At 44.8% G+C, this 23,174-nt stretch overlaps 1 protein-coding gene across 4 annotated transcripts in view; it reads left to right on the top strand.

The window, feature by feature from the left end:
* The window catches only part of bcar3 (BCAR3 adaptor protein, NSP family member), a 201,241-nt gene that overhangs the window by 115,479 nt on the left and 62,588 nt on the right, over positions 1-23,174 (top strand). For all 4 annotated transcript variants that reach the window (XM_073062707.1, XM_073062704.1, XM_073062705.1 and 1 more), the window contains one exon: positions 14,676-14,709. In XM_073062707.1, coding sequence (XP_072918808.1) covers positions 14,676-14,709 — 34 coding nt within the window. The remainder of the gene's footprint in view (positions 1-14,675; positions 14,710-23,174) is intronic.

Raw genomic sequence — 23,174 nt, 5'->3', positions numbered from 1 at the left:
TGTGGGGGTGGGGGGGTGGTATTTAATTTGATAGTGAATGGATTCCAAGCTGGCTATACAGTAGCAGGGACTTGTTACTGGTGAACACTGGGGGCAATGTTTCACAATTTATTCATTTAGAGATACAGCACAGTAACGGGCCCTTCTGGCCCAGTGAGCTCGCGGTGCTCAGATACACCCATGTGGCCAATTAACCCAACTGCTACACCTTTGGAATGTGGAAACCGGAGCACCCAGAGGAAACCCACGCGGTCGTGGGGAGAATGTATGAACTCCTTACAGACAGCGGCAGGAATTGAACCAGGGTCACTGCCGCACTAATGGCCTCGATACTTCCACTGCGGATTAAGCTGCTGCTGTTGGTTCTTCCGATGATGGTGGAAATGTTAATGGAAGCCCCCTTTGCACACTGGGAGATGGGGCAGAAATACGGTATCCCTCAGAGTAATTTGTGGACTAACATTCCAACTGCAATAACCAATATATTCAGAATGGATTTAGATTATGAGGCCATAAGGTGCAGGAGCAGAATTAGGCCATTTGGCCCATTGAGTCTGCTGTGCCATTTCATCATGGCTCATCCATTTCCCTCTCAGTCCCAATTTCCTGCCTTCTTCCCGTGTCCCTTTGCACCCAGATGATTCAAGAGTCCAACAACCTCTGCCTTAAGTATACCTAATGACTTGGGCTCCACAGCCGCCTGAAGCAATGAATTCCACAGATTCACTACTCTCTGGCTAAAGAAATTCTTCCTCATCCAGATTTCATTGCTCCTCTAGATTTGCACCTTTCTGGTTACCTGCAGTTTCATGGAGAAAGAGCGATTATCCAGAGGTTGAAAGACGATATTTGGTCAGGAAGAGTGACTTGTCTAATCTTTAAGCTTGTTACTCTTGTATGAGTGTAAACACAATCTCATTCTCGCTTAATCTCATCCTTAACCCACAAACCCACCCACCCACAACAACCCAGACGGGACCTCCTGATTAAGCAGTCTACAAATTGCTTGCTTAGTTCAAAATTGAAATAATTTATTATCAAAGTACATACAGTATATGTCAACCTATACAACCTTGAGGTTCATTTTCTTGCAAGCAATCACAACAAATACAAGAACCACAATAAAATCAATGGATGACCACACCCAACCAGACGGACAACCAATGTCCAAATCACAACAAACTGTGCAAATAACAAATAAATAAATAAAAATTGATAATGTGGGATGAAGAGTCCTTGAAGGTGAGGTCATAGGTTGCAGGAACAGTTCAGTGATGGGGCAAGTGAAGTTATTCCCACTGCTTCCAAGAGCCTGATGGTTTAGGGGCTAATAACTGTTCCTGAACCTGGTGGTATGAGTCCTGAGGATCCTGCACCTTCTTCCTGATGGCAGCAGTGAGAAGACAGCATGGCCAGGTGGTGAGGGTCCTTGATGATGGGCTCTGCTTTCCTGTGACAGTGCTCCATGTAGATGTGCTCGATGGTGGGGAGAGAGGTTTACCTGTGATGGACTGGGCTATATCCACAACTTTTCTGTTCAAAGGCATTGGTATTTCCACAGGATGTTGCAGTTTCCAAAACAGAATTTGATCAGCAACTTTTTAAATTACTGAGACTCCCCCCCCACCCCCCCAACCCCGCTACCTTTCCCTCGGTATCACATTCCATCCAGGGGAATATGCTCTCCAAGCCCTCTAATTCCAATCTTGGAGAAGTGCTTGCACCCTGTCCACCACTCTTGAGTGAGATGTTGTTAATCTGATGAAAGCATCTCAGTCAATGTCAGAAAATGCAAAGAGTTGATCATCGACGAGAGGAGCTAGCAGCCAGATGTCCATGAGCCAATCTGCATTAGGGAAGTGCAGGTGGAGAGCATCGGTAGCTTTAAATTCCTAGGCATTATCATATCAGAATCTGCCCCTGGGACCAGCACTTAAGTGTCATCACAAAGAAAGCACAGCAGCACTTCTGCTTTCTTGGAAATTTGTGCAGATTCATCATGTCATCAAAAACTGCGCAGTGGAGAGTACCCTAACTGGTTGCATCGTGGCTTGGTATGGAAACACCGATGCCCAGGAATGGAAAAGGCTACTGAGAGTGGTGGTTACAGTCCGGCCCATCACAGGCAAAGCCCTCCCCACCACTGAGTATTATACATCCACAAGGAGAGCAGCTGCAGAAAAGCAGCACCCATCAAGGACGCCCCACTATCCAGGTCAAGCTCTCTTTTCGCTGTAGCCATTGTGAAGGAGGTACGGGAGCCTCAGGTCCCACACCACCGGGTTCAGAAATAGTTACTACTCTACAACTATCGGTTTCCTTAACCAGCATGGATGATTTCACTCGCCATGACTCTAAACTGCTTCTATGACCTGCAGACTCACTTTCAAATGCTCCTTACAATTCGTGTTCTCAGTATTGTTTTACTTGCACTGTTTGTCTTCTTTTACACATAGGTGCTTGTCAGTCTTTGTTTATGTATAGTTTTTTTTGTGAAATTCTGTTACATTTTGTCCTGTAAACACCTGCTAGAAAATGAATCTAAATGTATTATATAGTAACAGATATGCACTTTGATAATAAATTTGCTTTGAACTATCAACTTTTTGAAGTTTGGACGTGGCAACAGCCTGGCATCAAACAGGAAGAAAGCTGATTATTGGTCATTTGGTACCGATTTCTCTTTTACATTGTACTGTGGAGACGTGTTGCTGGGTAGTGAGGAATGCTGGAACAGTAAAATTCAGAATGGCATATTGCCATGAAATTTGTTGTTATGCAGCAGCAGCAGTACATTGCAAAACTAATAACAACACTGTGGAGACTGTAAGTTTATATAATTGTTATATTAAGTAGTGCAAAAAAGTAGTGAGGTATAGTGTTCATGGGTTCAATGTCCATTCAGAAATCAGACGACAGAGGGGAAGAAGCTGCTTCTGAATCGTTGAGTGTGTGCCTTCAGGCTCCTGTACCTCCCTCCTGATGGTAGCAATGAGAAGAGGGCATGTCTTGGCTGATGGATGCTGCCTTTTCAACACATCCCTCTTTGAAGATGTCCTGTGTGCTGAGGAGGTAGTGCCCACGATGGAGCTGACTGAGTTCACAACTTTATGTAGCTTATTTTGATTCTGAGCAGTGTCACCCCCTCCCCATACCAGACGGTGATGCAGCTCTCCACACTACATCTGTAGAAGTTTGCGAGTGTCTCTGACCTCAGTCTTCAAATAGTTTTTTTTTCTCTTTCTCAGTTCATTCTCTCTATTTAGAGCTTCTTTTCTATCTATCCAGAAAATGCATTGTATGTTACAAGCAGCTAGGCTCGTGATCAGGGCTGGTCTTTTACCCACTGGCCTAACAAAAAGGGACGCTCCCATGTCTCCATAAGTAGGCCAGCTTGTGGCAGCACATGTATTTGAAGGTGAATAACGCTTTTAATCCGTGGCATTCTGTCCAGGACCGGACAGGTGTTGGCGAAGATGGGTTTCCGTCAGCACCTGTTGTCCCCTGTGTTTTGTGCTTGGTGCTGTGCAGAGGTCATGCTGTCAGTGTGACATTTACCCAAGCTGTATGTCTGTCTGTCTGTCTATGTGAGCATCCTCCGAACGTTAAGTGACTTGCACACTGCAGCTGTTCTCTCTATCTCCATGTCGCTTGGTGAGGTTAGCTGGGAAACAGCTGTGGAGTCAGGCTCCACCTGTAACCTGAGCTCATATATTAGGGACGGCTGTATTGTTAACGGGACCAGCTTTTGAATGAGATGTTGAAACTGAAGTCCAAACAGCCTCCAGAATCTGCAGGCCTTTGTTGTCTCCACATATCACCTCCGCTCTTTTCCACCTTTCCTTCCCCCCACCTGCTCCATCAACCCTTCCTTACCTAGATCAGAATTAGAATCCAGATTATTGTTACTGGCATAAGTCATTCAGTCTGTTGTTTTGTGGCAGCAGTGCAGTGCAAGGCAGAACTAATTGCTGTAAGTCACAATAAAAATACAGTGTAGGAGAGGAATGGTGAGGTAGTGTTCATGAATTCATGGTCTAGAATCAGAATCACTGGCATATGTTGTGAAATCTTTCGTCTTTGCAGCAGCGGTACATTGCAATATATAATAATAGAAAAAAAGCTGTGAATTACAGTATATATATATATATTTAAATTAAATAAGTAGGGCAAAAATAGAAATAAAAAAGTAGTGAGGTAGTATTCATGAGTTCAATGTCCGTTCAGAAATCGGATGGCAGAGGGGAAGAAGCTGTTCCTGAATCGTTGAGTGAGTGCCTTCAGGCTTCTGTACCTCCCTCCTGATGGTAGCAATGAGAAGAGGGCAGGCCTCAGTGGTGGGGTCCTTAATGATGGACGCTGCCTTTTTGAGGCATCACTCCTTGAAGATGTCTTGGATACTACAGACGCTAGTGTCCCTGTTGGAGCTGTTTAAGTTTACAACTCTCTGCAGCTTACTTCAATCCTGTGCTCATGAGTTCAATGTCCGTTCAGAAATCTGATAGCAGAGGAGAGGAAGCTGTTCCTGAATAATTGAGAGTGGGCTTTCTGGCTCTTGTATCTCCTCCGTGAAGGTAGTAATGAAGGGAGGGAATGCCCTGGATGCCACTGCCTTGAGGCACGGGCTCGTGGATGGTGGGGAGGGTTCTGCCTGGCTCTGAAGCTTCTTGCAATCCTCTACGTTGGAGCTTCCGTACCAGGCAGTGATGCGTCCAGTCAGAATGCTTTCCACTGCTTGCTGACCCCTGCCCCTCACGTCTTTATACTGGGTATCTCCCCCCACCCCCCCACGCTCTCACTCCCGATGCAGGGTGTTGAGCCTGAGCTGTCGACCATCCCTCTGCCTCCGCAGAAGCTGCCTGACCCGCTGAGTTCTTCCAGCAGTTCGTGCTTTGCTCCACACACCCTGTTCGGGTGTCGCGTCACCCCGCCTGGATGTGTGCGGCTTCACCTCCAATCAAGAAGCTTGATGCTGTCCAGGAGGAAGCGTGTCACACACCACCCGAAACATCCCCTCTGGCCATCGCAGTGGCTACACTGTCAGCTCTCCGCTAAATGCACCACTGCTACCCACCCAGGCCACTCCAACTGCACCCTCCAAACCACAACATTCAACATCAGTAAGGGTAAGAGTAGTAGGTGCAGTTTTAATGACAAAGGTTAGCTTTATTTGTCGCATATACATCGAAACATACAGTGGGGACGTAGATTGGGAGACCACTTCGCTGAGCACCTATGCTCCGTCTGCCAGAAAAGGTGGGATCTCCCAGTGCAACCCATTTTAATTCCTCTTCCCATTCCCATTCCGATATGTCCATCCAGGGCCTCCCCCACTGTCATGATGAGGCCACACTTAGGTTGGAGGAGGAACACCTTATATTCTATCTACGTAGCCTCCAACCTGATGGCATGAACATCAATTTCTCGAACTTCTGGTAATGCCCCCCCCCCCTCACTGGTTCCCATCCCCTTTTCCCCCTCTCACCTAATCTCCCTGCTCACCCCTCACCTCCCTCTGGTGCTCCCCTTTTCTTTCTTCCATGGCCATTTTCTATCAGACTCCATTTTCTCCAGCCCTGTATCTCTTTCACCAATCAACTTCCCAGCTCTTTATTTCATCCCTCCCCCTCCAGCTCTCACTTGTCACCTTGTGTTTCTCTCTCCCCTTCCCCCCCACCCCCCCATCTTTTAAATCTACTCCTCGGCGTTTTTTCTCCAGTCCTGCTGAAGGGTCTCGGCCTGTGCTTTTCTCCATAGATGCTGCCTGGCCTGCTGAGCATTTTGTGTGTGTTGCTCGGATTTCCAGCGTCTGCAGAGTTTCTTGTGAGTGAAGAGCTCCGTTTGGTTCAATGACAGCACAGTCCAAGGATGTTTTTTTAATTTATTGAGATTCAGCATGGAACTGGCCCTTTGAGCTGTTCTCTAAGCAAGCCCTGATATAACCCTAGCGTAATCAGGGGACAATTTACAATCAACACTACCTCACATTTTTTATATATATGATTTCTGGTTTTGCAGGATGAATCTCAATTTCTGCCACTGTCTGTAAGAATTCTTCCTGAGACTGTGTGGGTTTCCTCCGGGTGCTCCGGTTTCCTCCCACAGTCAAAGATATACCAGCTGGTAGTTTTAATTGGTCATTCTGAAAGACATATTGAGTACTCTAAAGCGTTATGCTAACCACTACCCTACCTTGCCACCCCAAAAATATGGAATGCTTCCAGGACAGCCTGCAAGTGTCTCCACACAAGTATATCCAAAACTTACTAACGTCTTTCAGAATGTGGGAGAAAAGCAGAGCACCCAGAGGAAACACCCGCAGTACCAGCTCCTTACAGACGCAGCAGAATCAGAATCAGGTTTGTTATCACCGGCATGTGACGTGAAATTTGTTAACTTAGCAGCAGCAGTTCAATGCAATACTTAAAATAGAGGAAAAGAAGTAAAAGTAAATAAATCAGTAAATCAGTTACAGTATATGTATATTGAGTAGATTAAACATCGAGCAAAACCAGAAATCATATATATTAAAAACGTGAGGTAGTGTTCATGGTTTCAATGTCCATTTAGGAATCTGATGGCAGAGGAGAGGAAGCTGTTTCTGAATTGCTGACTGTGTGCCTTCAGGCTTCTGTATCTCCTACCTGATGGTAACAGTGAGAAAAGGGCATACCTTTTTGCTGATGTTGAGCAGATATTGAACCCCAATCTCCCAGTCGCCGGTGCTGTAAAGTGTTACGATAACCACTACGCTACTGCGCTTCTCTTTCCTAGTATCTCAGGCCTTTCCTGATAATGGTGAATTCTCAGTTCCAGCTGAATCTACTCTGTAACCATTTATGCATTTTCTATTCCTCCCAAACCCATTCATTCTGGAGATAACATTCGATGTATCATAATTAAATTCCCACATTATTAGCTGGGGAGGACACTGTACTTTGTCGAAGGGACATTCACACTGGGCCAGCTGGCAGGTGTCCAAAGCAGTCCCTGAGAATGGGACTGGGAGGTGTTCGAGGCACTTCTGCATGCCTGGTTCATTATTGGCACTTGCTTAATTAACCTTTGTTTCGGGCTGAATGTGAGTGTGGAAAACTGATCACAGAGCAGTGACCTACCTGCATTGTGGACCTTGATCTAGTCTTGCATTTCTCATATTTCTCACATTTCATTGAAGGCCATTTGACCCAATGAGTCTATGCCAGCTCTCAGAGCAATCACGCCAGCCTGCTTCCCCCAGTCACTTCCCTTATTCACCTGTCCAGTATTTTTTTTTTTTGATTTGTACAAGTTGACCTAATTTGCACATTGGTTTCTCGTCGGTCTTTGTGTGCAGATTTCTATTGGCTCTACAGTATTCCTTCGATCCACGGTTACATTCCATTTGGGCAACACAGTAACGTAGCGATTAACAGACTGCTTTGCGGCACTGGTGACCCAGGTTCGATTCCCTCCACTGCTCTCCTCGTGACCACGTCCACTTTCCTCCCACACTCCAAACACCCGTGGGTTTAGTAAGTTAAGTGGTCACATGGGTGTAAGTGGGCGGAAAGGCCTGGTACCATGCTGGATCTCTAAATAAATAAAATGCTGTGAATGCCAGCAAGAAAATGAATCTCAGTACAGTAATTAGAACACAACATAGAAATCTACAGCACATTGCAGGCCCTTCGGCCCATAATGTTGTGCCGACCGTGTAACCTACTCTAGAAACTGCCTAGGATTACCGTACTGCATCGCCCTCTACTTTGCTAAGCTCCATTTAAGAGTCTCTTAAAGGACTCTTTTGTATCCGCCTCTACCACCTTCTCTGGCAGTGCATTCCACGCACCCACCACTCTGTGTGTGAAAAACTTACCTCTAACATCCCCCTTCTACCTACTTCCAAGCACCTTAAAACTATTCCCTCTTGTGTTTGCCATTTCAGCCCTGGGAAAATGCCTCTGGTTATCCACATGATCGATGCCTACTTCGGGGCGTATACATTCAAAGTTCAAAGGAAATTGTTTATCACCATATATAACCTCGAGGTTTATTTCCTTGCAGGCATGCTGAATAAATCCATAATAGAATATTAACCATAACGGAATCAATGAATGGCCACACCAGCTTGGGCATTCAACCACGAGTGCATATGACAACAAACTTTGCAAATACAAAAAGTAAGAATAAAAATAAATAACTAAGCAATAAGTATCAGAACATATAAGAGCATAAGAACATGAGATGAAGAGTCATTGAAAGTCAGTCCATAGTTTGTGGGAATATTTCAGTGATGGGGCAAGTGAAGTTGAGTTAAGTTATCCCCTTTAGTTCAAGAGCCTGATAGTTGAGGGGTAATAACTATTCAAGTCAAGTCAAGTCACTTTTATTGTCATTTCGACCATAACTGCTGGTACAATGCATAGTAAAAATGAGACAATGTTTTTCAGGACCATGGTGTTACATGACACAGTACAAAAAACTAGACTGAACTACGTAATAAAAAGAAAACACAGAGAAAGCTAAACTAGATTACAGACCTACACTGGACTGCATAAAGTGCACGAAAACAGTGCAGGCATTACAATAAATAATAAACAGGACAGCAGGGCAAGGTGTCAGTCCAGGCTTTGGGTATTGAGGAGTCTGATAGCTTGGGGGAAGAAACTGTTACATAGTCTGGTCGTGAGAGCCCGAATACTTCGGAGCCTTTTCCCAGATGGCAGGAGGAAGAAGAGATTGTATGAGGGGTGCATGGGGTCCTTCATAATGCTGTTTGCTTTGCGGATGCAGCGTGAAGTGTAAATGTCCGTGATGGCAGGAAGAGAGACCCCGATGATCTTCTCAGCTGACCTCACTATCTGCTGCAGGGTCTTGTGATCCGAGATGGTGCAATTTCCGAACCAGACAGTGATGCAGCTGCTCAGGATGCTCTCAATACAACCCCTGTAGAATGTGATGAGGATGGGGGGGTGGGAGATGGACTTTCCTCAGCCTTTGCAAAAAGTAGAGACGCTGCTGGGCTTTCTTTGCTATGGAGCTGGTGTTGATGGACCAGGTGAGATTCTCCGTCAGGTGAACACCAAGAAATTTGGTGCTCTTAACGATCTCTACCGAGGAGCCGTCGATGTTCAGCGGGGAGTGGTCGCTCCGTGCCCTCCTGAAGTCAACAACCATCTCTTTTGTTTTGTTCACATTAAGAGACAGGTTGTTGGCTCTGCACCAGTCTGTTAGCTGCTGCACCTCCTCTCTGTAAGCTGACTCATCGTTCTTGCTGATGAGACCCACCACAGTCGTGTCATCGGTGAACTTGATGATGTGGTTCGAGCTGTGTGTTGCAGCACAGTTGTGGGTCAGCAGAGTGAACAGCAGTGGACTGAGCACACAGCCCTGGGGGGCCCCCGTGCTCAGTGTGATGGTGTTGGAGATGCTGCTCCTGATCCGGACTGACTGAGGTCTCCCAGTCAGGAAGTCTTTCCTGAACTTGGTGTGGGTCTTGAGGCTCCTGTACTTTCTTCCTGATGGCAGCAGTGAGAAGAGAGCAGGTCCTCAGTGGTGGGGGTCCCTGATGATGGATGCTGCTTTTCTGCAACAATATTTTGTGTAGATGTGCTCATTGTTGGGGAGGGCTTTACCTGTAATGGACTGTAGAATTTTCCACTCAAAGGCATTGGCGTTTCCAAACCAGGCTATGATGCAGCCAGTCAATATGCTCTCCGCTACAAGAAGTTCATCAAATTTTTTGATGTCATGCCAAATCTTTGCAAATATCCAAGGAGGCAGAGGCACTGCCATGCTTTCTTCATAATTGCGTTTGTGTGCTGGGGCTAAACCAGGTGTTCTGAAATAATAACACTGAGGAATTTAAAGTTGCTGACCCTCTCCACCTCTGATCCTCTGACGAGGACTGGCTCGTGGACCTCTGGTTTCCTCCTCCTGAAGTCAATAAGCAGCTCCTTAGTCCAGCTGATGTTGTTGTTATGGGACCATTCAGCCAGATTTTTAATCTCCCTCCTCTGTGTTGATTTGCATCACTTTTGATACGGTCCACAACAGTGGTGTCATCAGCAAACCTGAGTATGGCTTTGGAGCTGTGCTTAGCCTCACAGTCATCAGTGTAAAGCAAATGGAGCAGAGGGAGAAGCAAAACACAACAAACTGTGCAAATACAAAAAAAAACAATAATAATAATAAAAATAAATATTGAGAACATAACGTGAAAAGTCAGTGATGGGGCAAGTGAAGTTGAGTGGTTATCCCCACTGACTCAAGAGCCCGGTGGCTGAGGAGATAATAACTGTTCCTGAACCTGGTGGTGTGAGTCCTAAGGCTCCTGTACCACCTTTTTGATGACATCAGCGAAAACAGAGCATAGTCTGGCCGGAGGTGGGGGTTCACTGATGACGGACGCTGCTTTCCTGCGACAACAGTCTGTGTAGATGCGCTCAGGGTGGGAGGGCTTCACCCCTGAAGGACTGGGGTGTATCCACTGCTTTTTGTAGGACTTTTCATTCAAAGGCAATGGTGTTTCCATACCAGGCTGTTTTGCAGCCAGTCACTATATGCTCCACCACACATTATTAAACCACAGCACTGTTTTGCTGCCTTGACTGTTGAGCAAGTAGAGCAGGGATGACCAATCTTTTTTATGCCATGAAGCCTTATCACTAACCGAGGGGTCCATGGATCCCAGGCTGGGAACCCCTGAAGTAGAGAATCCCAATGTTACTCATTGGTAGGAAATTCAAGTGGGGCACAGAATGCAACATTTAGTGAAAAGGTGGTTCTTGGAGGGCTGGAGTCTCTTGTAGGGAAAGGAGATGTGAAAATGTTTAACACGATGAAAAATTTAATATTTTTTCGGTGGAATGGAAGGTCAGTGTTGCTCGGCCAGGGTGGGGATTGGATGCTCAATACCCTGTGTGCATTAGAGATGGGCAGTACAGTTTTTGATTAATGAGTCTTACAGGCTTTAGATGTGTGACTTGTGGAGTATCTCTCACAAGCAAGGTCATTGTTGGGGAGCCAATGAGCACTGAACTGTATCTATCTGTTCCTGGAAGAGTTCACATGAGTACATGTAATGAAGATGAAGCAAAACAAATGCACTTTTTGACAATGAGAAATGGTCTTTTAAAGGCATTTGAACCAGTTCCTTGTTAGGAAAGTTTAGAAAGACATGGCCAAATGCAGGCAACTGGGACTAGCTTTGAAAAGCATCTTTGTTGGCATGGTTGAGATGGGCTGAAGGGCCTCTTTATGAAGGCTACAGATAAAGGGCTAGTAAGCTGGCATAGACACAATGGGCTGAAGGTCCTGTCTCTGTGCTGCATGACTCTAGGACTCGGTGTTGCTGCTTACACTTTTCCCCTGTTTAAACAAATGTGGTCCTTAATGAGTGAAAAGCAAAAAAGCTGCAGGTGATGAAAAACTGGAAGAAACACAGTGAATTCTGTAAAAGGGTCTCAGCCCGAAAAGCCGACTCTTTATCCTTCTCCTTAGAAGCTGCCTGATGTGCTAAGCTCCATCATTTTGTGTTACTCTTAAGTCAGGGGTTCTCAAACATTTGTAATGCCATGGACAAATACCATTAAGCAAAGGGTCCATGAACCCCAGGTTGGGAACTCCTGCTCTGAGTGTTGTAAAGACTCAGTGGTTCCAACCCTCCACGGATATCACAACTTTTATGTATATTTTCGCTCTTAATTTTAAGTTTCAGCCTGTATGCAAGCTCACCCAAATTACTCATCCCTGGTTTCCCAGATCCTGACTCTGATCCTCGGTAGCATAGCAGTTAACGTTGCAGCGATAGGAAGATTGGGGCTCTATTCCTGCCACTGTCTGTGAGGAATTCATATGTTCTCCCCATGACTGTGTGGATTTCCTCCAGGTGCTCCAGTTTTCTGCTACGTTCCAAAGACATGCGGGTAGGATTTGTAAGTTGTGGGCGTGCTATCTTAGCGCCCAAAGCATGGCGACTCTTGTGGGCTACCTTTGATCTGTGGTGGGCGTTGACACAAACGATGCATTTCACTGTATGTTTCAATGTACCTGTGACAAATAAACCTAATCTTTATCTTAAACCTACCGGTGTTTCTGACCCCAGATGTCCCAAAAACCCCAACCCTGATCTTGGGAGTAGGTGTATCTGTGTAAGTCAGCAGATAATGAGGACGTGCTATACTGTTGGCTTCGGTGCTCTGGACCAGGTAGTTTCTTCCTGTACCGTAGCCCCCAGTGATTCTTGGCTCTTTAATAAAGATGTAAAGCAGCACTCCATGCAGAGAAGGGTGCTAATATGGAACTCCCTCTCTCTCTCTCTCTCTCTCTCTCTCCCTCTCCCTCTCCCTCTCCCTCTCCCTCTCCCTCTCCTCATTCAAAACATTGTGGAAGACAGCTTGGTTCAAATTCAGAAATGAAATAAATGAATGTTTCATGAGTGTAGGCAAAGCAAATTGAAGCACAAATTAATGAAGATTTAATTGAAGTGCAACACATCTGCAAGGGACTGAAAAGCTTTGTTCATTTCCTTGTTCCGGAGAAACTGAGCGTTGGATGGAGAGTGGACTTTGCTCCTCACTGACACCTGGTGGTTAATGCTAGAACAGCAACTGCAGAACCCTGCAGTGACCCAGCACAGTTAATGCACCTCTTCATGTGAAAGCCCTTTTTAAGCCAGCGACAAAAGCATTGCGGACAGTGGAGGCAATGTCTGAAGAGTGTGGTGAGGTTGTTTAGACGAGGTTGAAGCGGGGAGTTGGACACCAGCCGCATACTGAGATTAAGGATTAGCTTTATCTGTTACATGAACATTGAAACATACAGGGAAATGCACTGTCAAATCAAGTCAGTGACGATTTGCTGGGCCGCCTGCAATTGTAGCCACGCTTTCAGTGCTAACATAAAGCCATAGATCATAATGTAGGTATAGGAGCAGAATTATGCCATTTAGCCCATCCAGTTTGCTCTACCGTTAAACCATGGCTGATTTATTATCCCTCTCAATCTTATTCTCCTGCCTTCTCCCCATAAACCTTGATGCCCTTACTACTCAAAAACCTATCAGCATCTGCTTTAATTTCCCCAATGATTTGGCCTCCCTCTGTGGCAATGAAATCCACAGATTCACCATCCTCTGGCTAGAGAAATTCCTCTTCATCTCTGTTCTATAGGGACGTCCTTCTATCCTGAGGATGCACCCTCTGGTCCACTCACTAGCCCTAACTGCACATCTTTGAAAAGCAGGAGAAAACTAGAGTGCCCGAAAGAAATATACAGGATCATGGGGAAACCGTACAAACTCTTTCCAGACTGTAGTGGACGGTGATGTTACAACAGTGTTCGGCCAGCCATTATGCTGCTCCATCACTGACACACGGCTCCAGGTTTCAATGGATGTCTCTCCAAAGGAACTTTTAAAACAAGAATAAACCCGTGTGTGAAATCTGCCCAATTCTCTGTGGCCAAACTTAAACTTAATTTCATTCCTGCACCAGATGCATTTTTGGAGAGAAACATTAAACATTTATAATAAACCTCACCCATAAATACGTGTCTTTAACTTTAGACTCTTGTCCATTTATGTACATGTTATACATACATTCCATTGTATATATACATATTTAAGTATACAGTCCTAAATATTCTGAGGCTGTTCTCCATTAACGTATCCAGTCGCTTGTGTTCTGCAAAGCCATTATATATTTAAATTATGAAGTTCTCATCGACGGATTTGAGGAAATACTACTGTAATTTTGTTTAAAGATGTGCCAAGCCAAACTTGACTTTGCAGATGTGTGTGAGGTGAAATCATTCTTCACACTTTAAACAGCTGAATTTTCCTGTATATCATTCCGACAATGAATTACTGCACAAGAACTTAGACAGATTAGGGGAATGGGGAAAGAAATGGCAGGTGGAATACAGTGTCGGGAAGTTTATGGTCAGGAACTTTGGTAGAAGGAATAAAGGCATAGACAATTTTCTAACTGGGGAGAAAATTCAGAAATCAGAGGTGCAAGATTCCCCAAGGGTTAACTTACAGGTTGAGTTGGTGGTAAGAAAAGCAAATGTGATGTTAGCGTTCATTTCAAGAGGATTAACGTATAAAAGGAAGGATGTGATGCTGAGGCTTTATGAGGCATTGGTCAGACTGCACTTGGAGTATTGTGAACAGTTTTGGGCACCTTATCTATGAAAAGATGGGCTGGCCACGGAGACGTTCATGTCAATGATCCCAGGAATGGAAGTGTTAATTAACATGTGAGGATTGTTTGATGGATCTGGGCTGGTACTTGCTGGAGATCAGAAGAATGAAGAATGAATACCAAAAGTCCTAGATAGAGTGGACATGGTTAGGATGCTTCATATAGTGGGGAGGTCTAGGACCAGAGGGCGCAGCCTCGGAATAGAATGAAGTCCTTTTGAAACAGAGATGAGGAGAATTTCTTTAGCCAGAGGGTGGTGAACCTTTGGAATTCATTGGCTGTGGAGGTCAAGTCATCCAGTATAAATAAAGCAGAAGTTGATAAGTTCTCGATTAGTAAAGGTATCTAAGGTTACAGGGAGAAGCAGGAGAATGGTGTTGAAAGGGAATAATAAATCAGCTGTGATTGAGTGGCAGGACATACTCAATGGGCTGAATGACCTAAGGTTCGTGGTATGGTCTAACCAGCTCTTTTTCTCACCCACAGGGACATCTCAGACTTTACCCTAGAATACGTCAAGGTACGTAACCTCTTCCAAAATATCATGTTTGCAATGACCAGATTTACTCGAAGTGTGACTGACTGACTGCTGGGCTTTGAGGATGAAGTAGTTTTCCACCCTCTCAGCCCCCATCACGTGTTTGCTTTCCCCTTTAAAAAGTGCAATGATATTTCAGCTCTTTGGAAGTTAAATACTTTTCAAGTGTCACAATGACAAAGCTGTTCCTGTTAACCTTAGCAACTGTGATAAATAGTCAACAGAGCAGCTTAATGGTCCCAATCAACTCTTGTCCCATGAGTAGATAGAGGGTGATCTACAGCTTCTGCAAGCCAACACACCACAGCAAGTTCCCAAGACATTTAACTGTATATGGTGAATAAAGTTGCTCCTTCATCCTTGTTGGTTTTAGTTATGTTTCCAATAGTAGGAGAGTCTTGGACCTCAGAACAGGAAGATGTCTCTTTAGAACAGAGGTGAGGAGGAATTTCTCTGGCCAGAATGAGATCAATCTATGGAATTCATTGCCACACTCAGCTATGGAGCCATTGTTGGGTATATTTAAAGCAGAGGTTGATAGGTTCTTGATTAGTAAGGGTGTCAAACATTATGGGGAGAAGGCAGGAGAATGGGGTTGAGAGGGAAATTAAATCAGCCATGATAGTGGAGCGGACTTGATGGGGGCCAAATGGCCTAATTCTGCTCCTATGCCCCATGGTCTTGTGCTCTGTGAAGCTGCTGAAAGCTGATCAAATGACATTCCGTCAGTTACTGATCTACCATTCAACCCAGCCTCTGTTAATGCAGGAAACCCAAAGCGCAGAGTGGGAATGAACTGAAACCTGAGATCAGATTCAGATTCATTTGCTTATCACGAGTACATCGAAACATGCAGCGAGATGTGTCATTTGTGTTAACAGCCAACGCACCCAGGGATGCGCTGGGGTCAGACCGCAAGCTGGTGCCAACGTAGCATGCCCACAGAACACGGAACACAACTAAACACAACATACCGAGCAACACACACAAAGTGCTGGAGGAACTCAGCAGGCCAGGCAGCAACCTTGGAAATGAAAAAACTGTCGACGTTTCGGGCCGAGACCCTTCATCAGGACTGGGAAGGAAGGGGGAAGGAGTTACACCAAAATGGGGGGAGGGGAGGAAGAAGTACAAGGTGGTAAGTGATAGGTGAAACCGGGAGCAGTGAAGTAAAGAGCTGGGAAGTCGATTGGTGAAAGAGATATAAAGGGCTGGAGAAGAGGAGAGGGTGGAAGACCTTGGGAGAAAGGGAAGGGGGAGGAGCATCAGAGGGAGGTGAATGGGCAAGTAGGGAGATAAGGTGAGAGAGGGGAATGGGGAATGGTGAAGGATGAGGGGTGTGGAATTACAGGAAGTTCAAGAAATCAATTTCCATGCCATCAGGTTGGAGGCTACACAGATGGAATACAAGGTGGTGTTCCTCCAACCTGAGTGTGGCCTCATCGCGGCAGTAGACTGACGTGTCAGAATGGGAATGGGAAGTAGAATTGAAACATACCAAGCGACAAAGCAACAACAGCAAACCTAGCCCTGTTCCTCCCTCTCACCCACCCACGCACGTACAGTCCCCTAACGCTAGGACAGATCGTCGTTGGCCTCCAGCAGACTCGTGGATTTGCAGACGTTGGGTTCCTTTGACATCCCCAGCTGACTTGCTGAGACTCCGAGGTTCTAGGCAGCATTGGTACTGGGTTATTATTTACAAATGTACTGAAATGCAGGGTAAAGCATTTAATTGCAAGCCTTCCCGACAGATCACTCCACGTGTAGGTACGTTAGGGAGGAAAGAGAGTGCAGAACGTGGTGTTACAGTCACAGAGAGGGCGCACTGCAGGCAGACGACAAGGTGCAAGGTGGACGGGGGGGAAGGAGAGTTCATCCTCATTCTGCAACTCGCTGTCAGTGTTTCTTGTTTACTTATTTATGGTTTTTTTTATATTTGCACAGTTTGTCCTCTGCACATCAGTTGCTTGTCAGACTTTTTAGTTTTTCATTGGTTAAAGTGTATTTCTCTGTTCTACTGTGAATGCCTGCAAGAAAATGGCCCTCGGGGTGGTATTTGGCGGACATCTACTTTGATGTCAACTTTGATGACAAATTTACTTTGAATATTGATCTTTTAGCCTATGATGGGTCGATTCAGGAGCCTGATAACCGTGGGATAGAAACCACACTTGAATTTGGTGGTTCGAACTCCCAGATTTTTCAGAGGAGAGGCGAGAGAAGGAAAGGGTTCTTGATTTCTGTTAGCTGTTTTCCTGGGGCAGCGGTAAGTGTACAGGTTATACTATAAGTACCTTCACTGAGTGTCAAGCACCTGGGTGCTTGATTTTTAAAGGTGGTATATGTGAAATGGCCTCTTTGGGGAAAATGGGTAGATCAGCTGCTCTGGGTAAGATTAAACTATCAACAAGCTGGACAGGATTTCTTACAAACTAGGAGCTGCTTTGTTTTGTCCTGGCTTGTGGGATTTAGAAAACCCTGTAAACTAAATAATTGGTTGCACTAACTTTTCAACATTACTGGTCACACAATCAATTGGAGGTACAGGCTGAGATCTTCTTGCTTGTTGGATATGTGAACTGAAAAGGTGTCAGGGGATGAATGCATAACTGCTGGTTCCCAGCCGGACTACACTGGACCCTTTCTAACAGCAGCACTTTCCAATGCCAGTTCAAACTTTCTCCGGCTCCCCTTTGATGTGAGGGACTTGAGGGAAAGAGCAGCGGGAACTACAAAGTGTTTGTTTATGGTGATTACAGAGTCAAACAACATAAGTGGCTGAGTAATTGTTGCAGATTACTGCACAAACCAGGAAAAAACATCATTAAAGTGATTGCTGAGCAGCTTAATTAAAATAATTCCTTCAATGCTAGTGGCCGCCTGTGCTTTCCTGAGTTGATTCACTCCGCCATCTCATCTCATTATGTGTCTGGCTGGATCCAACCTCTGGAATTTCTTGCCTAAACCGCTCGAACTCACTCTACTTTAAAGTTCAAAGTAAATTTATTATCGAAGTATGTAATTGTCGCCATATACTACCCTGAGATTCATTTTCTTGCAGGCGTTCACAGTAGATACAAAGAGATACAATAGAAATAATGAAAAATTATTCACAAAGACAAGCAACTTTCTTGCTGAAGACACGCCTTAAAACCTACCCTTTGATTGAGTGCCTATCTTATAGATCTATGAGTTTCTCAAATTTCCTAATACCGTAGAGGAAGGCCATTCGTCCCGGCTCTCACAATATTCTCGGCAGTCCCCGCAAGTCAGGTTTAGTGTCACATGTATGAGAACAGTGCGGTTCAGATCCAATGAAAGACAGCAGCCGTGTCACAGGCGCGTTGAACTCAGAACAGAAATTGAACGCAAGTTTTACGAGCAGGTGAAAGGGGACTAGCCAAAAGAAGGGATTATTACAAAGGAAAACACAAGTCCACATTAGTACAATGGCTGGTCTTTAGTGGTCTGTTTGTGAATAGGGGATGTGCGGGTTGCTTCAAGAAGCTGACGGCTGGAAAATTAGCTGTTCCTGAACATAGTGGCATTTACTTCAAGAGGACTAGAATATACAGTAAAAGCAAGAATGTAATGGTGACTTTATAAGACACTGGTGAGGCCTCACTTAGATTATTGTGAGAAGACTTGGGGCCCTTACCTAAGAGAGAGGTTGTGCTTACAATGGAGAGGGTTCAAAGGAGGTTCATGAAAATGGTTCCAGGATTAAGGCTTGATCATATGAGGAACATTTGATGGCTCTGTGCCTGTACTCACTGGAATTCAGAAGGGGGGGGGGGGTCTCATTGAAACCTATTGAATGTTGAAAGGCCTCAATAGAGTGGATGTGGAGAGGATGTTTCCTATGACGGGGGAGTCTATGACCAGAGGACACAGCCTCAGAACAGAGGGACGCCCATTTAGAAAGGAGATGAAGAGGAATTCCCTTAGCCACAGAGTGACGAATCTGTGGAATTCATTGCTGCAGATGGCTGTGGAGGCCAAGTCATTGGGTATACTTAGGGCAGAGGTTAATAGATTCTTGATTAGTTGCAGTATGAAGCGTTACGGGGAAAATGCAGAAGATTGGCGCTGAGGGCGAAGTCGGTCAGCCATGATGAGATCGCAGAGCAGACTTGATGGGCCAAATGGCCTAATTCTGATCCTACATCTTATGGTCTTATCCTTTTAAAGCTAGAAAATCATCTGGCAATGACTATACTTATGAAGGACATTTCTAAACCAAAGTACAAACTGCAAGCATGAGCTGAAGAATTCATAGTGGAAGACCATGCATTGAAATGAAACACTATTCCTATCGTACTGGTATCTAATTTCTTCATTATCATTGCAAATGAGCTTCAACACCCAACTGACTTCCCTCGCAATCTCATTGACTTTATGAAGACCTTAGATAGGGTGTGGTGTGATGGCTTCTGGTGAAGGAGGTTGAGAAGGAAAGTAAATCAGCCATGATGGAGTAGTGGAGCAGACTGAGTTCTTGCTGTTGTTGACAGCCAACACTGACCAGAATGCTCCAGCTCAGGTGTAAGGAAATGGAAAGTTGTGTTATAACGTCCTTGGTCGTGTAGTCGGTGCTTCAGCTGATGAAATGTAAAGGTGTGCCATAACGTCCCCAGTTGTGTATTCAGTGTTCCAGCTAATGAAGACAGGTATTCCAGACATCTCCTTCAACACCTTCTAAACCGATGCTGTCACTTCCTACAGTCCTTGTCTCTGGAGCGGGTCTTCCCCCTCCCTAGCAACCCCTCCTCCCCTTCGTGAACGTGTTTTTGTCCTTCCTGCCCCCAATATCATCCGCAGGTAACTACCTGTACCTCACTGTACCTCTGCTCATGACAATAAGCTCAACCTGACTCACTTAGTGCCTGCACTGTGCCTCTGCTGCCCTCAGAAGGGATGTGAGGGCCTAGTTTGTAAGCAAAGATGTGACCAGCTGAGAAGAGGCATAGGTCAAGTGGATAGCCAGATACTTTTTTCCAGGGCGGAAATGGCTAATACGAGAAAGCATTATTTCAAGGTGACTAGAGTAAAGAAGAGGAATATCAGAGATGGTTTTTTTATACCGAGAGTGGTAAGTACATGAAACATGCTACCGGGGTTGCTAGTGGAGGCAGACACATAAGGGAGATCTAAGAGACTCTTAGATAGGTACATGGATGTATTAAAAATGGAGGGTTATGTGGGAGGGAATGGTTAGATTGATCAGGAGTAGGTTAGAAGGTCAGCACAACACGATGGGCCAAAGGGCCTGTACTGATCTGTGTTCTACATTACCTGCTGCACAGGTCATTCCATTTGGAAAATTAAATGGAAGGAAACATTGCAAACAGTGCACTCTAGTGGGAACAACCAGATACTGCACTCCATGTTGTAAGTTCCTGTTAATTAACTTTGGAATTAAATTGTCATATGTACTGAGGTGTGTGGCACGTGGCCAAGTGGCTAAGGCGTGGGACTAGCGATCTGAAGGTCGTGAGTTTGAGCCACAGCCGAGTCAGCGTGTTGTGTCCTTGAGCGAGGCACTTAACCACACATTGATCCAGTCCACCCAGCTGAAAATGGGCACCAGCAAAACGCTAGGGGTTAACCTCGCGATAGACTGGCATCCTATCCGGGAGGGAGTCTCATACTCTCAGTCACTTCACGCCACGGAAACCGGCATAAGCACGGACTTTAACTTTAACTTATGTTCTGAGGTACCGAGGAAAGCTTGTCTTACATAGTTGATACGGATTAGATCATTATACAGTGCATTAAAGTAGAACGAGGTAAAACTATGACAATGTAGAATAAAATTAACAGCTACAAAGGAAGTACAATGCTGTAAACAATAAGGTGCAAGATCATAACAAGGTAGATTGTGAGGTCGAGTCCAATTTATTGTGCTGGGGAATTATTTAATAGATATATAACAGTGGGATAGAAGTTGTTTTTGAGCCTGCTGGTACTTTCAGGCTTCCATATCTTCTGCCCGATGGAAGAGGGGAGAAGAAAGAATGTCGGGGATGGGTGGGGATTTTTGATTACGATGGCTGCTTTAATGAGACAGCAAGGAGTGTAGACAGAGTCCACAGAGGGGAGGCTGGTTTCCAAGATGGGTCGGTCACGTTTAAACAAAACAGACTTGCAAGAAAAATTGCACACAGCGTCTCCTTGTAAAATGAGCACCATTCGGTCTGGACAGTCCCTGTTTTATCTTAAGAATAACTTTATCACCTCTGGACAGAGGGATACTGCCTATGGTTAAGATTAATCCAGGAATAAGTGTTCTGTACTTTGGTGATGAATGTTAGGTCATGGACTTTGGAGGAATGAATTAAACTTGGTACAGGCACCAGCTCCTTTTACAGCATAAAATTCCTTTGTAATACTCAGGTGAAGGACTATTATCTAAAATCCAAATCCTAGTTACAGTCGAGTCCTGTGTACGTGGATCAAACTGTTGACCCAGGTTGGCACACTGAGCCTGTCAAATTACAAGAATCAGTCTGATTATATGGACAGAACAAAGGTCTCCATCTGAGGCCGGCAAGGGGCCTGACCTATAGGTGAGCAGATCAGAGACCTCTATCAGGTGGGTGCTCTGTAATGTAATGTGCAGTTTGCACCCCAGCACACAAGGGCAACCTTCACAGCCAGGTTGTTCAAACACGCTGCCTCCCACTACCGTTTTCCCACTCTCCGCACCACTCTCTCCCCCTTCTCTGCTCAGCTTACTCACTGAAGCCTTCTCTCCTGCAACTCCCTCTCCTCAGCTGGAACCAATGGCCCCTCCGAACTGCGCTGGTGCGCGGCCGTGCAGTAACTGAAATGCTCCCATACACGTTGCCTTGTTTCTGCACAGCTGCAGCTTATATATAATGTTAATATAATTTTGAAATCTATATTAATATAATTTTAAAATATCCTGTAATTAGGGTTAATGAATAGAATACATAAATTTTCTAAATAATAAATGTACGTACCGCAACCTTTACTTTGAAACATTTTAGAGCTTCAACTTATTTACATTATCGGTGTTTCAAGTTACAACACTGTTACAAATTGTAACAATAAACACAGAATGGAAGTCGGTAGCTCATTGTTAATAAACCACCGACCAGTTGAATACCAATGATAGGTTTAAAAGTTTATGAAACATGAAAGATTTTCTTTGTACTGTATTTCATTCAACTAATGAATAAAATCAAAAGTACAGTATGTGAATTTTCAATTTTCCTTCTGAATATTCATAGTATGCATATTACAAAAATAAACATTTGAAGTCCTGTAAAAAAAAATTCCTGTTCAGAGCAACGGTTGGTCCATGCAGCTGTAAAAACAACTAGAGGAATCATTGGCTGGAACATGTTGCTGTGCCTGTAAATTCATTAATGTGTAGCATTGAAAGCTAATTAGTCATAATTACTGTTTTGCCACTGCAGTTAATGATCTAGCAGTGGGCTGTGTTATTACTGTCAGCTTTGAGAACATATTCCCCAGGAGGGCGCTGTGATTGCTTGTCGAACATGTATTTTCTCTCAGGGAGGAAGATTAGCTGAATTTCTCACATAAGACCATAAGATATAGGAACAGAATTAGGCCTTTTGACCCGTCGAGTTTACTCCGCCATTTCATCATGGCTGATCCCCTTTTCCTCTCAGACCCACTATCCTGCCTTCTCCCTGTATCCCTTCATGCCCTGACCAAACAAGAATTTGTCAACCTCTGCCTTAAAGATACACAAAGACTTGGCCTCCACAGCTGCCCGTGGCAATGAATTCCACCAATTCAACACTCTCTGGCTAAAGAAATTCCTCCTCATCTCTGTTCTAAAAGGACACCCCTCTATTCTGAGGCTTTGCACTCTGGTTTTAGACTCTCTCACCGTAGGAAACATCCTCTCCACATCCACTTTATCAAGGCCTTTCACCATTCGATAGGTTTCAGTGAGGTCACCCTCATTCTTCTGAATTCCAGTGAATACAGGGCCAGAGCCATCAAACGCTCTTCATATGACAAGTGCTTTAAACCTGAGATCATTTTCCTGGACTTCCTTTGAACCGCCTCCAGTTTCGGCACATCCTTTCAAAGATAAGGGGCCCAAAACTACTCACATACTCCAAGTGAGGCCTCACCAGTGCTTTATAAAGTCTTAACATTACATTTAGTCCTCTTGGAATGAATGCTAACATTGCATTTGCCTTCCTCACCACAGACTCAGCCCACAAATTAACCTTTAGGGAATCCTGTACAGGGACTCCCAAATCCCTTTGCGCCTCAGGTTTTTGTAATTTCTCTCCATTTAGACAATAGTCAACCCTTTCATTTCTTCTACCAAAGTGCATGACCGTACACTTCCCGACACTGTTTTCCATCTGCCACTTATTTGCCCATTCTCCTAATCTGTCTGGGTCCTTCTGTAGCCTCTGTACTTCCCCAAA

This window comes from Hemitrygon akajei, chromosome 12, assembly GCF_048418815.1.
Source record: "Hemitrygon akajei chromosome 12, sHemAka1.3, whole genome shotgun sequence".
Taxonomy (NCBI): Eukaryota; Metazoa; Chordata; class Chondrichthyes; order Myliobatiformes; family Dasyatidae; genus Hemitrygon; species Hemitrygon akajei.
The sequence above is the reverse complement of the archived record's forward strand: the minus strand, read 5'-3'. Positions and strand labels throughout refer to the sequence as shown.